Source organism: Colossoma macropomum, unplaced genomic scaffold, assembly GCF_904425465.1.
Source record: "Colossoma macropomum unplaced genomic scaffold, Colossoma_macropomum, whole genome shotgun sequence".
NCBI classification, from domain to species: Eukaryota; Metazoa; Chordata; class Actinopteri; order Characiformes; family Serrasalmidae; genus Colossoma; species Colossoma macropomum.
In genome coordinates, this window is record NW_023495609.1 from 10409 (window position 1) to 30737 (window position 20329).

The 20329-nt window shown below is 36.7% G+C and overlaps 1 protein-coding gene across 2 annotated transcripts; it reads left to right on the forward strand.

Moving 5' to 3' along the window:
• Positions 1–3969: 3969 nt before the first annotated feature.
• Positions 3970–19078, forward strand: LOC118802602 (NACHT, LRR and PYD domains-containing protein 3-like). 2 transcript variants are annotated; one of them, XM_036563074.1, is made up of 10 exons: positions 3970–4127; positions 8164–8304; positions 9640–9750; positions 10111–10221; positions 10691–10801; positions 11120–11201; positions 13366–13558; positions 13767–15537; positions 18395–18568; positions 18851–19078. In XM_036563074.1, exons 2-10 carry the CDS (start codon positions 8270–8272, stop codon positions 19029–19031), a joined length of 2769 nt encoding a protein of 922 aa, XP_036418967.1. In that variant the 5' UTR covers positions 3970–4127; positions 8164–8269; the 3' UTR covers positions 19032–19078. The 2 variants fall into 2 exon arrangements, with proteins under 2 accessions (XP_036418967.1, XP_036418968.1); XM_036563075.1 differs by having other exon boundaries at positions 9676–9750.
• Positions 19079–20329: the final 1251 nt, after the last annotated feature.

Here is a 20329-nt window from a genome sequence, read left to right on the forward strand (position 1 = left end):
TTTCTCATTAGGCTGAATGGGATTTTTTTTTCCATATAGCTTGTCCAACCTCACATCATGAGCTATGAAACCATGTGTAGCTGAAAAAAAGAATATGGCTTATTACAGCAGCAGATGAGCTATCGTCTCTGATTTTACATCTACAAGGTGGACCGACAAGGTAGGAGTGTCTGATAGAGTGGACAGTAAGTGGACACAGTGTTTAAAAACTCTAGTCATTTAGTTAGTGTAATGTTTGCATGTGTAGCTCTGATATATATCAGTGATGCTTCAATGGTTGCTTAGACACAAATGTGACACAAGGATTGGATGTGAATCTCTGTGGTATCGTAGCCAAAATGCTTCAGGGCAGCAGGTAAAATGGGTTTTCCTATAGCTGCAGTAGAGTATGTAATGTTCACATTCAGTTCACCAGTAAATGCTGTGAAACATATTACTCATAGGTCTCTGTGGTCATCCGTATTCACATAGAGTGTAAATAACAGGACCTGAGCCAAGAGTCTTTGTTTTTAAATCAAGGGAGCTGTTTTGTAGTGTTTCTCCAGAGAGTTGAGAGAGTCTGAAAAGCCATCATATATAAAATGATAAAATGTGAAAGTAATTTTTTACCACTTTATCTTCCTCATTGTGTGGGTTCATTTTACTTGTTTGAATGCTTTTTTTTAACTTACCTTATTTATCTAGTCATAGGAAGGATGGACATATTTAAAAAGTACCAGTTGTATATGCAGCACTATGTATCCAGTTCCTTAAACATTTCTTCTTATTGGCAAGATCCACTGATGAACAGTAGGTGGCAGTGATGTCCATATAGTGCAGTGTCAGCCTTTCACTGGAACTGCACCATATTTGGGTCCAAATTGTATTATGCTTGTTCATAACCCTTGTATGAAGTGTCACTGCAGAGATCTACATACAGAAACATTAATTTCTCCATGTTGTGGAGGTGCGTTTTTAAGAAAAAGAGAAAAGGATAAAGAAAAGATAGAAGTGAAAGGTAGTCTGGATTAGTTGGAATATTTTATTCTGGTGTTTCTCTCTAAAACCTGTGAAAGTGTCATATTCTGTGTTATATAAACTCCAGGCTGAAGGGAAAGAGGTGATTCAGAGAGTGTAACAGTTTTTATTAATGTCTGAGTTTGACAGGCAGGTTTATTCATTTCCCCATAAACTCTCAGCTCAGGAGTGCTGGACTTTTTTGTCAGTTTGTTTAGCTGAGGTGAAAAAATGTGTGGCTACTTTAAATATACCTTGAATGGCAATTATAAATGATGTTGTATTTCATGATTTTTTTGGTGATGGTATTTGGTCAGACATAACATATGAGTCCTCAAACTGCTCCACTCAAAAAAGTGAAATATTAAAATACATTATGATATGTTTTATTTAGATCATAATATTTGTTGACAATATTGAACTTTTTTTGGACTGGACTGGGAAAGTTTTGGTAACATTTCATATAAAATGTGTATATTATGTAATTAGTATTTAATGTTAGTTCTGGTTGAAGCTTTTTTGTCTTTCAATATATTTTTCCCAATTTAAAGTGTTATTTTCCAGTAATTTCTATTGACTTTTGTACTTGCGCAGTGTGTCTACTGACAGGTATGTATAGAGCACAATAAAAGACCAGGTGCAGTATAATAAAGAGGAAACATAGACATAATAACATTAAGCTCTGTTAAAATTGTAGTATATTGGGTTCATTGTTCAGCGTTAAAGATCTGTAAATCATTCACAGAGAGGATTTTTCTGACACTGAGAGTCTCTCGTTTTCTATTGTTGACACTGTAGTGGAAGTCTATTGAAGAATAAAATCTGTTTCATTTTAAATGTATTCAATTTGGTCAGATTTGATTAATTCTAATATGTATTGTTAATGATAAAGTATTTATTAAAAATCTGACATGAGGAGTGCAATAGGAGGAAAAATGTTAATATCTAAGATCATTATTTTCAGGTCTTGTATATCAGAGTGTTTCTTTTGTGTTTTTTACAGTCCTGCTTCTTATTATGGTAAAATTATATTTATTGGAACTGATTCACTGCTAGGAACCAAATTTGTCTAGGTAGCTGCAGATAACTAGTTAGCAAATTAGACAAGCAAGGCTGAATATAACAGCACTTTAGAGCTATTTTTATGCACAAAATTATTCAAGATCATTTATGCAAATTTAGAGATAGCTAATGATTATTTTGTTGCAAATAATCAATGAGCTTATACCTAGCTCAGAGATATGCAAAATATTTATAAACCTAATTGTATTGCATGTGTACAAATCATACATCAAAGGGCTGATTTTCTGGAATATGAAAATGTACATTATTCTGTAAAATCCAGCAATAAATTGAGGGCACATGGATTTCTTCATTCTTTTTATGCTAATTAGAGCTTTTACAAAAACAACCAACATTTCACATTTACTATATGAGGTAGAAAATCAGAAAAAGTGTAGAGTTTTTAACTCCGTAATGAGTTAATTGCTATGATATAAATCAGGGATTGGGTTTTCATTCTAACCAAGCGAGAACACCTCATATAACTAAGGGTGAAACTAAGTGATGAAACAAAGAAGTGATTTCTGACACAGAGTGAGTGTCAGAAATTAATGAATAACTACTGTTATAATAACTACTATAAGCTTCTGTCTGATCAGAGTAACATTTAATGATCTCCCTATTGTTTCTGTCAGTGTCTACAAACTAAAGAAACAATAGGGAGATCATTAAATGTTACTCTGATCAGACAGAAGCTTATAGTAGTTATTATCACAGTAGTTATTCATTAACCTCATCAGGCAGGTTCATTCATTTTCCCATAAAATCTCAGCTCAGGAGAGCTGGACTTCAGTCAGTTTGTTTAGCTGAGGTGAGAAACTGAGTGGTTACTGAAAACACACCTCAGATGGTAAAGATTTACAGTGCTAATTTATTTCATAATATTTGTAATGAGGATTTTTTTCATATATAACTTAGACCTAATGCATAAATCCTGCTGCTGCTCCAAGCAAAAATCCTAAACATTAAAATAAACAGTATATTACAATATATCATATTTAGATTCTGGAACATACAGATCCAATTATCACAACACTTTCACTTTTCATGTGGGGCTACTGACCAGGCAACACTGCTTTGTTGGTAACCTTCTACACTTTTTAAAAAAAACAGATGGTTCTTCAAGGGTTCTTTAGTAAAGAAAATGGTTCTACATAGAACAATGAACACTCAAAGAACCCTCTACATGATTTAAGGGTTCTCTGCATTGTGTAAGTGTTCTTCAGATTGATGGATCATGTGTTGTAGATGGTTCTATATAGAACTCTTCCTGAAAACAGCACCAAAAAAGGGTTCCACTATTGTTACAAGCCAAAGAACCCCTGTTTGGTACTGTATAGAACCCCTTTTGAGAGTGTACATAAAAGTGCATATTACCTAGAACTTCAGTTCTCCTCTCTTTAGAAAGAATTTTTGTAAATTTTATTGTATGTCTGACTGATTTTTGCTTATACAGCATTACAGTTTGTCCAGTAATGGGTAAATGTGGGGAAATTTCACCACCATTTTATCTTGAGTGAACTAAATATGTTACATGATAAAGAGGCAACAAATAAAGATGGACACAGGTCCAGATGTCGACTCAGTGATGTGATACGGTCATTAAAACAGCACGCTGTTAAATCTATGTATCTTTCCTTTTTCCTATTTTTCGTATTTAAGTTCTATAATCAGTTCTATAATCTATGTTCAGTAATGAACATGGCGGGTCAGCAGCCGTTTCTACTCAGCAGCTTTTGGAAAAAATCATTAGATAAAAAACTGAACTTTATCTCAAACAGCAGAGTGGAGAACGTGTGTCTCTCTGCTCTGCTGATTCTTCTGTTTCCGCTGGTGGAGAAAAGCTCCAGAGTCACGTGCCTAAAACCGAAAGTGAAACTGAGCTGGTTTAGAGGAGCTGCTCGGTTTTCCTGCAGTGCTTATCTTTGAACATTTACTCAGACAGGAACTCAGATACAGGACTAATATAATCCCTAAGAGGCTGTAATGTGACCGACTCTGTGTAGATACAGTGTACTTTAGTCCACACAGGAGCGCGAGCTGCTCTGACGCAGAAGATCAAAGGAAAGGTAAGAATGATAGACACAGCAGTGAACTCAGTATCTGGATCATTAACAGAACAATTAATTAGGCCTAGACTGAACTGAGCGCCTTCTTAAATTATTAAATAAAATATAATATAAAAGATTAAATATAATTTTAAATATTAAAATATTTTAAAATATTAAAATATAATGATTTATCCAGTTATTTTAACGATTTACGTCGATATTTTACATAATGTAATACTACACTACCGACAGCATTGTGTTATTGTATTGTTGTTTGTTCTTTTTCTCTGTTGTCGTCTGATTATTATCTAAGGTTAGAAGAAGTTGGACACATAAAATAACTGAAACAATCATGTTTGAACCACAACCTATAAAAATCCTACAAAAGATTTTATGGAATCTGACACAAAGTGAGATTCTTTGTGATAATTTATAGATAAGTGAAAATTCTTAGTACTTAAAGCAACTTTAATTATATGCTTAAACATGTGAAAGGTTTTTTTCACATTTGTAAGTTGGGGCAAAACGTTGGATGCCAATAATAATAATAATAATAATAATAATAACGACAATAATAATAACAGTAACGATAATAATAATAATAATAATAATAATAATAATCAAACTTTAAAAAAACAAACATAATAGCAATAATAGCAGTATTAAAATAAAGTAAGCAATAATAATAATAATAATAATAATAATAATACTAATAATAACAATAATAATATAATAATACTAATAATACTAGAAAAACAAAGAAAAAAGTTGCTAATTATGAAATGATTGAAATTATATATTTTCAGCACCTTTTTAATAAGAAATTGATGTCTTTTCAAATTTAGATAACATTGACTGCATAACCCTGTGCTTGTAGATAGATATAATCAATAACAAGATTTGTTGTGAACACATTTTTGTTGATGTTCTTGAAAACATCAATTTGTTGCAGCTCTAAAATATTAACCAGTGTAGTGCAATTTGTTTTGATGTATTAATGCAGAAACCTGAATTTAAGCATTCATGTCATGGCTAGCCAACATTTGAATGTTATGGGATGGCAGGGAGGTGGACCCAAGTGCAAAGAGGAAAACCCATGAGAAAAGGTGTTAAATAAATTTATTGAGGCAATGGAATGTGAATCTGATACATCGGAGTTGATATGACCCAGAGCCAGGCTCGGACTGCCGATGTACTGATCGGCGGTCCGTGGAGTTACCGCTGCACCAGTGGGAAGCACAGACAATCCTTGAGGTAGGAAAAACCCCAAACAAAGGAAATGCTGAAAGCAGCTCAAACAAAGGCTGAACCAGAAAAGTGAAATAAAAGAGAATCACACACTCACACCTTTTCCTTCTGGGTTGTGGGGGGAGCTGGAGCCTATCCCAGCTGTCATCGGGCGGAAGGCAGGATACACCCTGGACAGGCCGCCAGTCCATCGCAGGGCAGACAGACATACACATTCACACCTAGGAGCAATTTAGCATGTCCAATTGGCCTGACTGCATGTCTCTGGACTGTGGGAGGAAACCCACACAGACACGGGGAGAACATGCAAACATGCACACAGAAAATCAAACCCAGGCCCTTCTTGCTGTGAGGCGACAGCGCTACCCACCCTGCCACGCTGCCACCCTAAAAGAGAATCAGAAGACAGAAATAACTTCCTCTGTAATTATGAAGGGAAGGCAGACTCTATGTTTCTCCTGTTTGCTCTTAGTGGAACAAACACCTTTTATATGGCTTGGAACCATTTGTAGATCAAGGCTTTTTGTGGTTTTTAAGTAGTTTTGGGGCAGTTACTTTCTTTTGTTTTTTTCCTGCCCTCTTTTCTTTTTGTTTTTCTTTTCTTTTCTTTTAACTACCCACCTGGGCTGCGTACCATACTGGTCACCCTAGAAAGGTGTAACAAAGGGCTGCTGTTTGCCACAGCCTTAAGTAGAGGAGTCCACAGGTGTGTCAGGTTGGGCCTAATCAGCCCGAGGGCTTCTGGGATTTGGAGTTCCCTGAACTTATGGCACCTTGCAGGCTGGGCACCTTGCCGCCGTTGCCCTTTGCTGGTGGCCTTCGGGGCAGGCTGGGCCCTTACATTAAACTTATGAACAGCTAGTGCAATTGGCTGCTGGCAGTTTTACATACGTTAATATGTACAAGCAAAATATGTACCAGTAATTACTTTACTACATATTTGAGTACCATATGTTAAATGTACTACCAAAGTGCTACCAAAAAAGTTGTTAGCTTAAATTCAGGATGGCTGGAGTAGTTCACAGACCTCTTAACATGTTCAATGATACATTTGTTTTCATTTCAGTTGATTTTGCAGTGCTAACTTTGACACTTCTAAACATTTAGGCTGTAAATGCTGTTGGTGCACATTCATATACTGTCCCTGAACACTTCCTGACAACATAACACTATATAAACACTACATGCACTGTAACTATAAGTAATTTTATTGTTTTTCAAAATATATATATGCCCATTTTGAATTTCATATAAGTAACACATTCCAATAAAGTTGGGACGGGGGCAGTTTTACTACTGTGTTTCAACTCTTCGTTTAACAATGTGAAAATGAAATGTTTTCCCATTCTTGCCTAATACAGGTTTCAGCTGCTGCACTGTTCGGGGTCTCCTTTGTCATATTTTTCATTTCATAGTGGGCACATGTTTTCAATGGGTGACAGGTCTGGACTGCAGGCAGGTCAGTTTAGCACCCAGACTATTTTAACACAGAACCGTACTGCTGTAATACATGCAGAATGTGGTTTTACATTGTCTTGCTGAAATAATCAAGGCCTTCCCTGAAAAAGACGTCGTCTGGATGGCAGCATATGTTGCCAAAACATGTATATATCATTCAGCATTAATGGTGCCTTCACAGATGTGCACGTCACCCATGCCATGTGCACTAACACTGATTTCAAATTTAATTCATTGGACCATGGGACACTTTTCCACTTTACTTCAGTTAATCTTAAAAGAGCTCAGGCCCAGAGAAGGCAGCAGCATTTCTGGATCCTGTTTTTATTTGGTTTCTTCTTTGTGTTTTAGACTTGCATTTGTGGATGCAGTGATGAATTGTGTTCACAGACAGTGGTTTTTAGAAGTGTTTCTGAGCCCATGCAGTGATTTCTTCTACATAATCATGTCTGTTTTTAATGCAGTGCTGCCTGAGGGCCCAGAGATCACGACCAGCAAATACTGTTTTTTGGCCTTGTCCCTTACACACAGAGATTTCTCCATATTCTCTGAATCTTTTAATGATATTATGTACTGTAGATGATGAAAAACAAAAGGTCTTCATACATTAAAAAACGTTTTTCTTGAATTGTTGCACTATTTGATCATGCAGTCTTTCACAGAGTGGTGAACCCCTCCTCATCTTTACTCCTGAGAGACTTAGACTCTCCGAGATGCTCTTTTATACCCAATGTTACTGTTTACCAGTTAATCTAATTAGATGTGAGATGTTCCACCAGGTGTTTTTTAGTTTTACACAACTTCACCAGTCTTCTGTTGCCCCCGTCCAAACTTTTTTGAAATGCGTTGCTGGCTTCAAATTCAATACGGGCATATATTTTTCCAAAAACAATAAAATGTCTTAGTTTAGACACTTGATGTGTTGTCTTTGTAGTTTTAATTAAATATAGGGTTTACATGATTTGCACATCATTGCATTGCTTTTATTCAAAATTTTACACAGTGTCCCAATATTTTTTGGAAATAGGCTTGTACTTGTTGATTATACATATATGTGTGTGTGTGTGTGTGTGTGTGTGTGTAAATGTACACCCTTACAAACCATATTTTTTTTATATTGACATCAGTGATTTTATTATTAGTTTTGAGTTTAGAATTTTGTCCTTGTTCTGAATACTACTACTAGCCCACTAAACTGCAGAAACTAATATAATAACTGTTAGGTAATTATAAAACTATATTAGTTTAAAAGAGCTGATATTTAGAAATGCATAATGCTCAATTACACCACTGGACCGTCTCATAATAATCTGGACCATTTCATGTTTTTCTGTTATTTTTCCACTAGATGGAGCTGAATGGCTGTATGTAGGCAGTGGAGTTTGTGCTGATCACTGAGGTCCTGCATATGTTTACCTTTGTGAAATAATGGCGAGGGAATCATAACCTCTGAAATGAGTCTCCCAGAGGAGCGCTGTGAGATCAAAAGGTAATCATATACAACACCGAGGCCCTTTATTCTGACTTATCTCCTCTTACTGACCCATTTTCATTCTGTGGATCTGTGGTTGGTATAACATATTACTCCAGTAGTCAGACACCATAAGGCTTAATTTTAGCATGGTCATCTTATTATCTGCAAGCATTGCATTGCATTGTGCCAGCTAGCATAATAACACACTAAAAACCTGTCAGGTTCAACAAGACTTCAAATAACGAACCCTTTATTATGGAAAAACCATATTACTGCCTGATGGAAAGAATTGAAGAGCTGCATGCAGTAAATGTGATGTTCAAAGGGAAGAGGCGAAACAGCTTAAAATGCCTGGATAATAATGCTACGTTTACACAGCAGGTAAAAGTGGCCCAAATCCAATCTTTTTCCTCATATGTGACACAGATGTGTCTGTGATCTGTGTGTCTGTGTAAGCAGCAAAAAACGCTTTGAGATGCTTCGTCATATTTTCGCGCTTCTGAGACTCATTAACATTTAGGCTGATGTTTCCGTACCAAAAAATAGAAGAAACTCATCGCAGCCGCTCTGTGTTCAAATAGGTTTCGAACTAAACGGGCGAACGCGGCTGGAGGAGACCGAGGATGCAGCGTTTAAAGAATCTGAGGTCACGATCCAAAGAAGTGTCCGTGACCGAATAACGCGCCCTTTTTACCGCGAACTCGAGCACACTGTGGGTGATGAGTCCAGCTGTCAACCACTGGAACTTCATAATCGCTCCTGTGATGCTGGCGAAGACGAAACTGAAGCTCTGGGAGCGACAGGCGTTCACTGACCGTCATGATTGTTTACCTCTGGACGAGCCGCGTGAAGCTCTGTTGTTTTGCGCATGCGGGTCAGTTTAGGAGCTGATCTGTTCAGACTGATGTCGCATACAGATCACATTTAAAAGATAATGTGAACAGCCAAACAAAAAAATCGGATTTGGTGAGAATGTCAGATTCGGGCCACTTTTACCTGCTGTGTAAACGTAGCCTAAGTTTTAGTAATTTTTAAAGAATGTGATCTGTACCTTACTAAACTTCAGCCAGGTTAGTTAGTGCACTGGCCAGTATACTTGATATTTAAACAAATGTGCCGTTTCAAGTTGCCTCTTGACTTCACACTTTACTGTTTATGCATACCAGGATAATCTTACTACATTTTTAATGTATGATGTGATTTGGAAATAGAAGAAACTGGTATGAAACGACATAACTGATTTGAAATATTTAAAATTCTATCAGGTTTAGAAAGTATGTGAATCATTACAATGTGAATCAGTGTATTTTATTAAATAAAATACTAACGAAGCTTCCTTTCTGATATTAGTGGAACTAAAAATAGGTCAAACTCCCCTGTGTCCAGCTGTGTGTCCTTGAAGAGTGACCAGTCAATGATAGATCCTCTGAACTTTAAAGGAGCATCAGTCTCTCTGGAAAGGTATTCCTTTATCTTTTTCTTACTCATTCTAACAACATGCATATTAGATTCTACATGCAGTAGAGAGTCTGTTACTGTACAAATACAATTCAACTGAAACTTAGTCTTTAAAAACAGCTGTTGACCAAGTTCATAATTAAAACAGCAAAACAAACACAAATATGTAACGAAGTCATTATTCTTTCCATTCTGTATGATTTTTATTTTAGCTTTAGTTGTTTTCTTTTTTTTATATAATGAATTTGAGCTCTTGCTTTGAAGTCCAGTGTAATGGTTTCAAAAGATGTCTTAAGCATGCAAAATGCATCACTGCATTTTATTAAATAGAATTTGCTAAAACATTTTCTTTCTGATTGTCAGTGGTACGGCAGAAAGATCAGACTCTCCTGTGTCCGGCTGTGCATCTTTGAAGAGTGACCAGTCAATGATAGATCCTCTCAATTTCAAAGGAGGATCAGTTTCTCAGGAAAGGTGATCTTTTATTTTCCTCTTGGTCATTCTGATCAGTAAATATATATCCTTTTTGATGTCTACAACAACAAACTAGAAAACTGTCAAGCAATAAAAAAATGCATAATATTGTTTCATAAACGATGCAGTTGGTCTGTAATGTCACAGTAATGTAAGTAAAGATGGTGAGCAGTAGCACTGCGGAAAACAAGGAGTGAGTTTATCGAAGAAGATGAATATTGAAGATGAGGAGCAGCACTGTTGAGGAAGATAAAGAACAGGAGTGCTGTGTAAGAAGAGAAGCCGGAGTGCTGAGGAAGATGAGGCTGCGCTGCTGAGGAAGATTAAATCTATAAAGCAACTTAAAATTGGACCAATACGAGCAATAAATTAAATATGGAAATAACTGAATGGGTTCAAAGAAGTTGCATTGAAAATCAGCATGTTTTATGAAATAAATTTGCTAACACAGTTTTCTTTCTGATTTTAGTGGAACTAAAGAAAGATCAGACTTTCCTGTGTCCAGCTGTGTGTCTTTGAAGAGTGACCAGTCAATGATAGACCCTCTCAACTTCAAAGGAGCATCAGTCCTTCAGGAAAGGTATTCCTTTATCTGCTTCTTGTTCATTTAATCAGTAAATACCATAAATATCTAACAAACTGGAAATAAAACTGTTAAGCAAAAATAAGAAAAAAATTGCATAATATTGTTTTATAAATGAAGCAGTTAGTCTGTAGTACAAAGAAAAAAGCATTATAATATTGATTCGTACATGACGTAGTTAGTCTATAATGCCAAGAACAAAAGCATAGTAATATTGCTTCATAAATGATGCAGATTAATCTTTGATGTCAAATGTTTTTTTCTCTTTATATGTGTTTTTTAAATGTTTTAATTTCTTGTATATTTTGACTGCAGTGATGATACGGGGTCAGAGTCTGCTGTGACAACGGACAAGCTTCAAAAGAAGAGTAAAGAACATCTGAAGAACATCTTTAATGTAAGACTCAAAGTATATTTAGTAATTTCCTATGAATGGTTTTCATAAGTCATCCATCTTCATGAGCACTGCATGAAATCTACCTAAGCACTTGTGAATGTTGTTCTTGTTGGCTTCAAGTAACAGCTGAAAAAAGTTTCGTTTTCATTTTAACAGCTAGTGCATTGCTATATATTTGTTATTAAGTTTACAAGTACACAAACTTATAAATAAAAATAAAAGAATGAGATCGAAGCAAATGTTGTGGATCAAGAAAAAGGAAAGTAGCAAATAAAATAATAGGAGGAGAGAGTTGATTTTCACGGTCTGTGTACCTTAGTAAAACACACAAATATTTATTTCCAAGTTAAAGGTGGAAGAAAACTAAGACTCTAAAGTCTAGGAATTGCCCACCAACAACTTTTGATATTCAATTATCTGTAAAGGTTGATGAGTGGATAATTGGATGACCACACAGGGAAGGAAAAACATAAACATCTGGATAGGATCAGGGCTACCTTTTCAGAGCACTGGTGTTGCACACCACATTGCTTCACATAAATACACATGCACTTGGATGGTATTTGATGAACAATAAAAATGTAGTCAGTACTATTTAAATGCATAATGTAACCCTTAAACATTAATAAAATATTAATTTGATAAGTTAAAAGCTAGAAGAAAACACATAAAAATGCATAAAAAGTACAAAATCCAAGAAATATTCCAGTCCCAGTCTTGCACAGTCCAAACCTTTTGCCATTTCAGTAACAGTAGTCATAAACTGAAGCATCCATGTAGCTCAGCTTGGTCCTTCAGTTTATGACTGCTGTCGCATTGCTTCATCCAAGTGGCTTAAAAGCGAGTATCTATTTGTTCAATTCATTTAGCATTTTTTTAATTAAAATATCCAACAGAGGGTAAAGTCTAACAAAATGTGTTTGGTCAAACCTGATCTAAAGTATTTAATGTCCTGGATCTCAGTTGCATACTGCCTAGGCATTACCATCTCACATGTTTTTAGTTGAATATGCTCTCCTTCACCCAGCATCGGTAATTGTAGGCTGACAGGGACCCGAAGTAGATGGAACTACAAATTTATGTACTTGCAGAAATAGGTTCCATTCCCTAATTACCTCCTGGGTCAGTTTGCTCACTTGGCGACTTATGTTCTCCAGAATCTCCAGGTTCAATTCTGTTCTACAGTTAATCTCTAATGGATGATTAGATTCATTATGCTCTTTCACTGCAACACAAGATGTTTCAAACTTTGTATGCACATATTCTGTGTTCATTCTCCTTTAGCAGGGATTTAACTCATTGAACATTCTTGCTGGAGTTCAATAAGCTAAGTGTGTGAAATCCTACAAGATGGCCCACTTTAGCCCCCAAAGTAACTGTTACTTTAACTGGGCTTTGTCTAGCACAGCTCCCTCAATCGTGACAAGACTCACTTAGCATTGGCTAATTCCTTAACCTCTAATAATCTCTGTACTTATTCTTTCCAGTTAATGTCTTTAAACATACAGTAGGCAGCCATGGTGCACTAGGAAATATTGGTATCATCATGATTCAAATTTTAATTTTTCTTTGAACACTGAACACTGTTCCAACCCCCAACACTGCTTGCTCTGCCATAGTTCATAATAGGATATGGGCAGTGTGAGAGATATGGTCAGGATGGTTTATGTTTGAAAGAATAAAATGGATTTGATTATTTTCATCTAAAAGTGAAACAGTACCAAACAGCCAGACACAGGGGCTGGCTCAATCATTTCTCACAAAACTAAAAGAACCCACATGAAAAAAATATGAAAAGAATGTCACCCAAGAAATACACAGTCCCAGGTATACAGTTATATGGTGAGTGGCTTATTTTTCACAGGAAAAAAAGGAAGTCATTGACTGTAAATATATAGAAAAAATGTCATAAAGAAAAAAAAAATATCTGAAGAGGACCCACTGTGTCTGACTCCACCAGAAAGCTGTCCCTGACTGGTTGAATCCCAGCTTGGTAAAAAGTGATCCTCTGTCTTGAGACAGCAAATCTAGTGTTACATGTTAGTGTTTTAAGCAAGTTGGCCAAACAGAAAATTGTGCTTTTAAAATAAAAATGCTTTTAAAACAATGTGAAATTATTTGAATGATGTGTATCATTTTGAGTATCTCTATATTTTGTCCTCAGGAGCTTGAGAAAAAAATCTTTAAGTTCATAAAGGATGAGCTGGAAATCTATAAAAAACATCTAACAAAAAAAGACATAAAATATTGTGGAGATGTGAAGGAAGACAAGTGGAATTTAAGACAAGGAGTTCTTAATATGACACAGTACTTCTTGAAGAAGATGGAACAGAAGGAACTCGCTGATGCACTGCAAAGTAAGAGCTGACAATATGTGGCATTACCTAAATTTATATGTAATTGTTGGAAAAAAATGTAAATGAAAGTGGTAGCTTTGATTTTTTTACTACACAATTGTTATTATTCACAAGCTACAGATACATTTATTTTACACATTCTTTATATCATCAGACAAAGTGGTTCATTCTCTAATTATCTCTGTTGTCTTTTTAACTATTTAATTAGATGAACTGATTGGAATTCAACAGTATGCACTCAAAGCTAAACTGCGCAAAAAGTGTCATCATGTACATGAAGGAATTGCAAAGCAAGGAGAGTCCACTGTTCTAAATAAGATCTACACTGAGTTGTACATCACTGAAGGTGGTGCTGGACAGGTCAACAAAGAACATGAAATGAGACTCATTGAAAAAAACAATGTAACAAGAGACACTAATCAAATGGAGCAAGAAGTGCAAATCAAATGCAAGGACATGTTTGAACCTTCAACTGAAGAAGACAAGCGCATCAGAACTGTTCTGACTCAGGGAGTTGCAGGTATTGGAAAATCAATCTGTGCGCAGAAGTTTATTTTGGACTGGGCTGAAGGTAAAGAATATCAGGACATCCAGTTCATCTTTCCACTTCCCTTCCGAGAACTGAACCTGAAGAAAGGAAGTCAGAGTTTGATGGACATCATCTATTTCTTCTTCCCTGAAACACAAGGATTGACATTATCGAATGAGCACAAAGTCATGTTCATCTTTGATGGACTGGATGAATGTCAACTTCCTTTGAGATTCCAGACAAATGAGACCCTGAACAACATCTCAGAAGAAGCCCCACTGGACTCTGTGATGACGAGCCTCATCAAGGGAAATCTGCTTCCCTCTGCTCTGATCTGGATAACCACTAGACCAGCAGCTGCTGCAAAGGTCCCTGCAGAGTTTATTCACCGAATGACAGAGTTACGTGGCTTCAATGACTCACAGAAGGAGCAGTACTTCAGAAAGAGAATCAGTGATCAGGACCTGGCAGAGAAAATAATTGATCATATTAAACAATCAAGAAGCTTGTTCATCATGTGCCACATCCCTGTCTTCTGTTGGATTTCTGCAAATGTACTTCAGGAAATTTTGCAAAAAAGAAAGAATAAAGAAACACCAAAGACACTGACAGAAATGTACACCTGCTTTCTGATCTTTCAGACCATACAGGGGAACCTGAAGTACACTGGAAATAATGATTCGGATGTACCCTGGGACAAAGAAGGCATTATGTCAATGGGAGAGTTGGCTTTTCATCACCTGGAAGAGAGCAATCTGATCTTCTATAGAGAGGATTTAGATACATGTGGCATTGACCCCAGTAAGATGTCAGTGTACTCAGGACTGTGTACTCAGGAGACAGTCAGATTTCTTGGCACAGTTTACAGCTTTGTACATCTCAGCATTCAAGAGTTCCTTGCTGCATTATTTGCATACATTTCTCACAGAAATGACAACAAGAATGTTTTAGACCATCAGTCCACACCACAGGAGAGCAAGAAAACACAAGTCATTGATTTTCTCAAGGCTGCAGTAGACCAGGCTTTGAAGAGTGACCATGGACACCTGGACCTTTTCCTTCGCTTTCTTCTGGGTCTCTCTCTGGAGTCTAATGAGCAGCTCATTCGAGGTCTGCTGACCCAGAAAGGAAGCAGGTCTGACTGCCAGAAGGACATAGTTGAGTACATAAAGTCAAAGTTTAAGGAAAATCCATCTCCAGAGAGATCAGTCAATCTCTTCTACTGTCTGAATGAGTTAAATGATGATTCTCTAGTGAAAGAGATCCAGAGTTACATGAGCTCAGGACGTCTCTCTGAAGCTGAACTCTCACCTGCACAGTGGTCAGCTCTGGTCTTTGTGCTGCTGACATCCAAAGAAAAGCTGGATGAGTTTGACTTAAATAAGTTCATCGGATCAGAGGAGTGTCTTATTAGACTGCTGCCGGTGGTCAAGGAAGCCACATCAGCTCTGTAAGTAGTTTCTCCACACAGCTTAATAAAACATTAAAACAAAACACATCTAGTAAAAAAATAAAAATCAAGGTGCCATCAAGTCACCTCCAGCTCTGGGCAACCAGATGCATAGTTTTCCTCCAGCAAATTTTGTCTTCTTTTTAGGATTTTAGACTTCTTAATGGCTGCTTTAGCTTTCCTCTGATTGTCTCTGTTCATCTCATTACTGGCCTTTTTTCATCTTTTCTTGTACCTCCAAATGATACAAGCATAATTGTCTTTTACAGTAAATTTGTTATTTGAATATTTCCATAACAAGAGCATTAGTTTGTTAATCTGGGTTTCAAATGAGAGGTAAGGCTTAATTTGGTCAGGGATCTATTTGTACTGAGGTACTGTCAAAAGTCTTTGCCAACATCAAAGTTCAAAAGTATCAGTATTTTTCCTGCAATAGTATCAATAGTTTTTCCTGTACTGATTTGGTATTGTCCAGCTTTCCCAACCATAAAGTATCACAGGAAAGACAATTTTAAGAGACACATCACTACATCTTTAAGAGACATATCATTATATCTGAAGATTTGTTCTGCCATATGCTAATATGTGTCATATTTGCTGACTGAATTGGCTAATTTGAATACTGGAGGTGCCAAAATACAGATCCACACAGAATGCTTTTACAACCAGACAGAGGAAAATTGAGAGAAAGAAGAAAATCTCTCTAAAGGAGCTGGGAATTTCTGAAAGAGGAGGCAAATGTCAGCTCCTAAAAGATAAAAGTTTGGGAAATCCCCAAAAAGAAAATAAATACAATTAAAACAACCAAAAGTCTGAGAATGAACAAAAAGCGTGACACCCAGCATGTCAACGATCATGAGAGAATCATGAGAGAGAACAAATATTGTTATTGTATGTAGCTTATATAGTCCTTTAACTCACATCCACTCACTTTCTTTAATAAAGTTCATCATTGAGTAAACATTATTTGTTGGAGGGTGATATAAGAAGAAATAAATATGTGAGCATCATTTCAATTCTGAGGGAGCCAGAGGTTTGTTGTAAAAATAAAAATAAATTAAAATAAAACTACAAAGTATTCAAATTAGCCAATTTTCCTGTCACCTCCTAAACAACAGGACGTAGTAAATTATGCGCAAACTACAACCAGCAGCACACACTTTACTTTAGCATGAGCAACAGGTTTTTTTTAGCTCCTTAGTAAAGCTGGCCTTTGGGTCTTATAACTATAATAACTATAATAACAAATTTATCAGTATTTAATGTGTACACTCTTTACTTTTGTGCACCTATTGATGCTTTAACTCTTCATCCATCCAATACTAAAACCAGAAAAATACAACATTGTCCTCCCAAAAAAACCTGTTCACAAAGAATTCATTCTTCAAACAGATTCCCACAAACACCTACCCAAACTCACCTTAGCTGCCTCACACATTTCTCCCTCATAAGCATGTAAAATGACTACAAGAGATATTTATGAGAAGATTAGATATAAGATAAACCACATGCATTGTGAAGAAGTGAGTCAAAGCAATATCAATTAAAAACCAGGAGTTTCCTTGAGATACAGAGAAAATGGAACTTCTAACAACCACCTTCAAGACCTGGTAGACAAAACAGCCCCATCAGACAAAACAGTACTTAAAGCTTTCATCTTCAGAGAAAGGAGAAAGTAAATGTCCACTCTTGCTTCAGATATTAAAAATCCACAGGTGTTTCTGTCTATTCTGTGGTACGATGGGGCAGTAATCATTCAATTGGATCATAGTTGATGTCTTCTGCACTTTGAAGCATTCAGGGATGACAGTCTGACTCAGAGATGTTGAGGATGTCTGAGGATAACTGCCAATTGGCCTGTACATTCCCTGATTACACGTTCTGGTGTGTTTTCAGGTCAAGCAGTCTTGCATAGGTTGATTATAAACCCTGTCTAGGAAGGAGGTGCCACTAATACAAGCATGTGGTTGAGATTTGTAGGTGGTGATTGTGTGAATGCTTTTCCACGTGCACTGTATGTGCCTGGTATTTTGTAACATTACCAGATGCAAATTTCACTACCAGCTTTGTTATTATCAGTTTCATCTTTAGCATTTTGATTTATTCAGAGTTAGATCTGCTAGAAATGTTTAGAAGTTTGATTTTAACATCTTAGCAACTGGATTCTGAGCTGAACTCTTGAACTCTTGTTCTGTACATACTATGTGTTGGGGTATGACAATACATTGATTCTGATCAACTAATAGATTCTAAGGCTTTACTGTAATTGCGAGTCCAATGTAATTATGTTCTCACTGAGCAAAGCCAAAGCTACTGTGAAGGGTTGCTCAGTGCTGCCTGTTCCCAGCAGAGGGCAGCAGCAGAGGCGCTCATCTAGGGCACCCTACACCAGGGACTCCACCTCCCAGAATGCTGCAGGCTGACTGCCTTAACTCAGCTGAAGGAGTGCCTACATAAGCTCCAGAGTTACACACAGAAAACGCTCCACTTTGTACAGGGGTAGCCTGTAAACAGTACAAAACAAACAGAATAAGAAAAAAAAGATAAACCAAAAAAAAAAAAGGAACAAAAAGAAAAGAGAAACTTTTTGCAAAGTAAAGATTAAAGGAGAGTTATGAGTGAAAAAATACAAACAGCTCTACAGCAAAGAGAAAAGGAGAAATGGAACTGTCAAAAGAAAAAAGAGTCTTTGTTCCTTCCAACCCTGTTTGTAGTCAGTGCACACCCTGCACTTGGGTCCTACACTGTACTAACACAGCTCCAAGTGATATAATATCAACTACAACTGATACTATGACTTGTATTTTGAGTTGTTCTATAAATGATCTTTCATAAAAACTCTCTATTCTACTTCTAGGCTGAGTAACTGTAACCTTACAGAGAAAAGTTGTTCAGCTCTGTGCAAAGTTCTCAGCTCAGAATCCTCTAACTTGATTAAACTGGACCTCAGTAGTAATAACCTACAGAACACAGGAGTGAAGCTGCTTTCTGCTGCACTAAAGAGTCCACACTGTAAACTGGAGGAACTGAGGTGAGTTCATCAAATTGTCTTGAAGGGGTGTCAACAGGTTTCCTTAATCTGTTTAAGCTTGTGTTTGAATTGGGTGGGACTATGTTGGAAGAAGCTGTGGTCACTGTAGTTTGATGTCTTTATCAAATCAAAGAGCATGGTTGTAAAAGTGAGTGGGCCCAATTATGTTTTGAGTGTGACACCAACAGAGGGTGAATGGTAGACATATGACACACAGATTTTACCTACGGAAGAAATTTGCTGTATTCTCTTGAGAATGAGAGACTTTTGTTCTTTCTTTAGACTTTCATACTGCAGTATAACAGAGGAAGGATATGCTGCTCTTGCTTCAGCTCTGAAATCAAACTCCTCATCAAACCTGATAGAGCTGGATCTCAGAGGGAATGATCCTGGAGATACAGGAGTGAAGCTGCTCACTGATCTGCTAGAGGATTCAAATTGTAAACTGAAAACACTGAGGTAGGTACAGTGCTGTGAAAAAGTATTTGCCCCTTCCCAATTACTTCTATTTTTTCATATTTGTCACACTTCAAAGTTTAACCCAAGTAAACACAAATGCTGTTTTAAAGGAGCATTTAATTTACTGAAGGTAAAATGCTGTTCAGCTCTACCTGGCCCTATGTGAAAAAGCAGGTCAATGTACATAATAAGAAAGACAATGGGGCAAAAATAGCATCCATGGGAGAGCTGCATGACACAAACTACTGCTAACCAAAAAGAACACAAAGGCTCATCTTGCATTTGCCATCTTGATGACACTCAAGACTTTTGGGATAATTTTCTGTGGACTGATTAACCTTTTGGAAGATATTGGTCCCATTTCAACTGGCATAAAGCTAATACCAACAGTGAAACATGGCAGTGGTAGTGTGATGGGCTAGAGCTGCTTTGTTTCTCCAGGATCTGGACAACTTTTCATAATAGATGGAACCATGAATTTTGCTCTCAGAAAATTCTGAAAGTGAATGTCTGCCAGTCAGCTTGTTAGCTGAAGCTTAAGCACAGTTGGGTTATGCAGCAGGGCAATGATCCAAAGCACACAAGAAAGTCCACCCCTGAATGGCTCAAAAGAAACAAAATCAAGGTTTTGGAGTGGCCGAGTCAAAGTCCTGACTTGAATCCCTTTGAAAAGCTAGATCTTAAATGGACAGTTGATGCTTGAAAAACCCTTGAATGTAGCCAAATTTAAAAATTCTATAATGGGCCAAATACACATCAATGTAAGAGACTCGCCGTAAGTTTGATGCTGTTGTTCCCGCCAAGGGTGTCACAACTGCTTATTAAGTTTAGAGGGGCATTACTTTTTTACCTGGGTGATCATAGGTTTGAATAAATCTTCAATAAATGGAATAATTATTTAAAAGTTGCATTTGTCTTTACCTTGTTGTCTTATCTTATGTTAAATTAGTGGGTTGTCTAAATTGTTTAATGTGACCATTTAGCAAAAATAGAAGAAATTAGGTGAGGGGCAAATACTTTTTCACTGCACTGTAATAAGACTTCTGAGGATTGTGACCTTGTAAATGTCAAACTCACAATCACACTTTATTTAAAATATGTATTTATTTCTGTTTTTATGAACAGACATTTCTACCCACACTATTAGAGATTCTGATCCAGTGCTTAGAGACAGTTCAGATTTTATTGCATAAAAAGTAAATTAGTGGTTTGGAAAGGGTGCCTAGGTCCAGTCCTGGTGATTTACTGCCATGGAATTTTTGTTAAACACCTTGCTGTAATATTCTGATGCTCCTAAAAGCC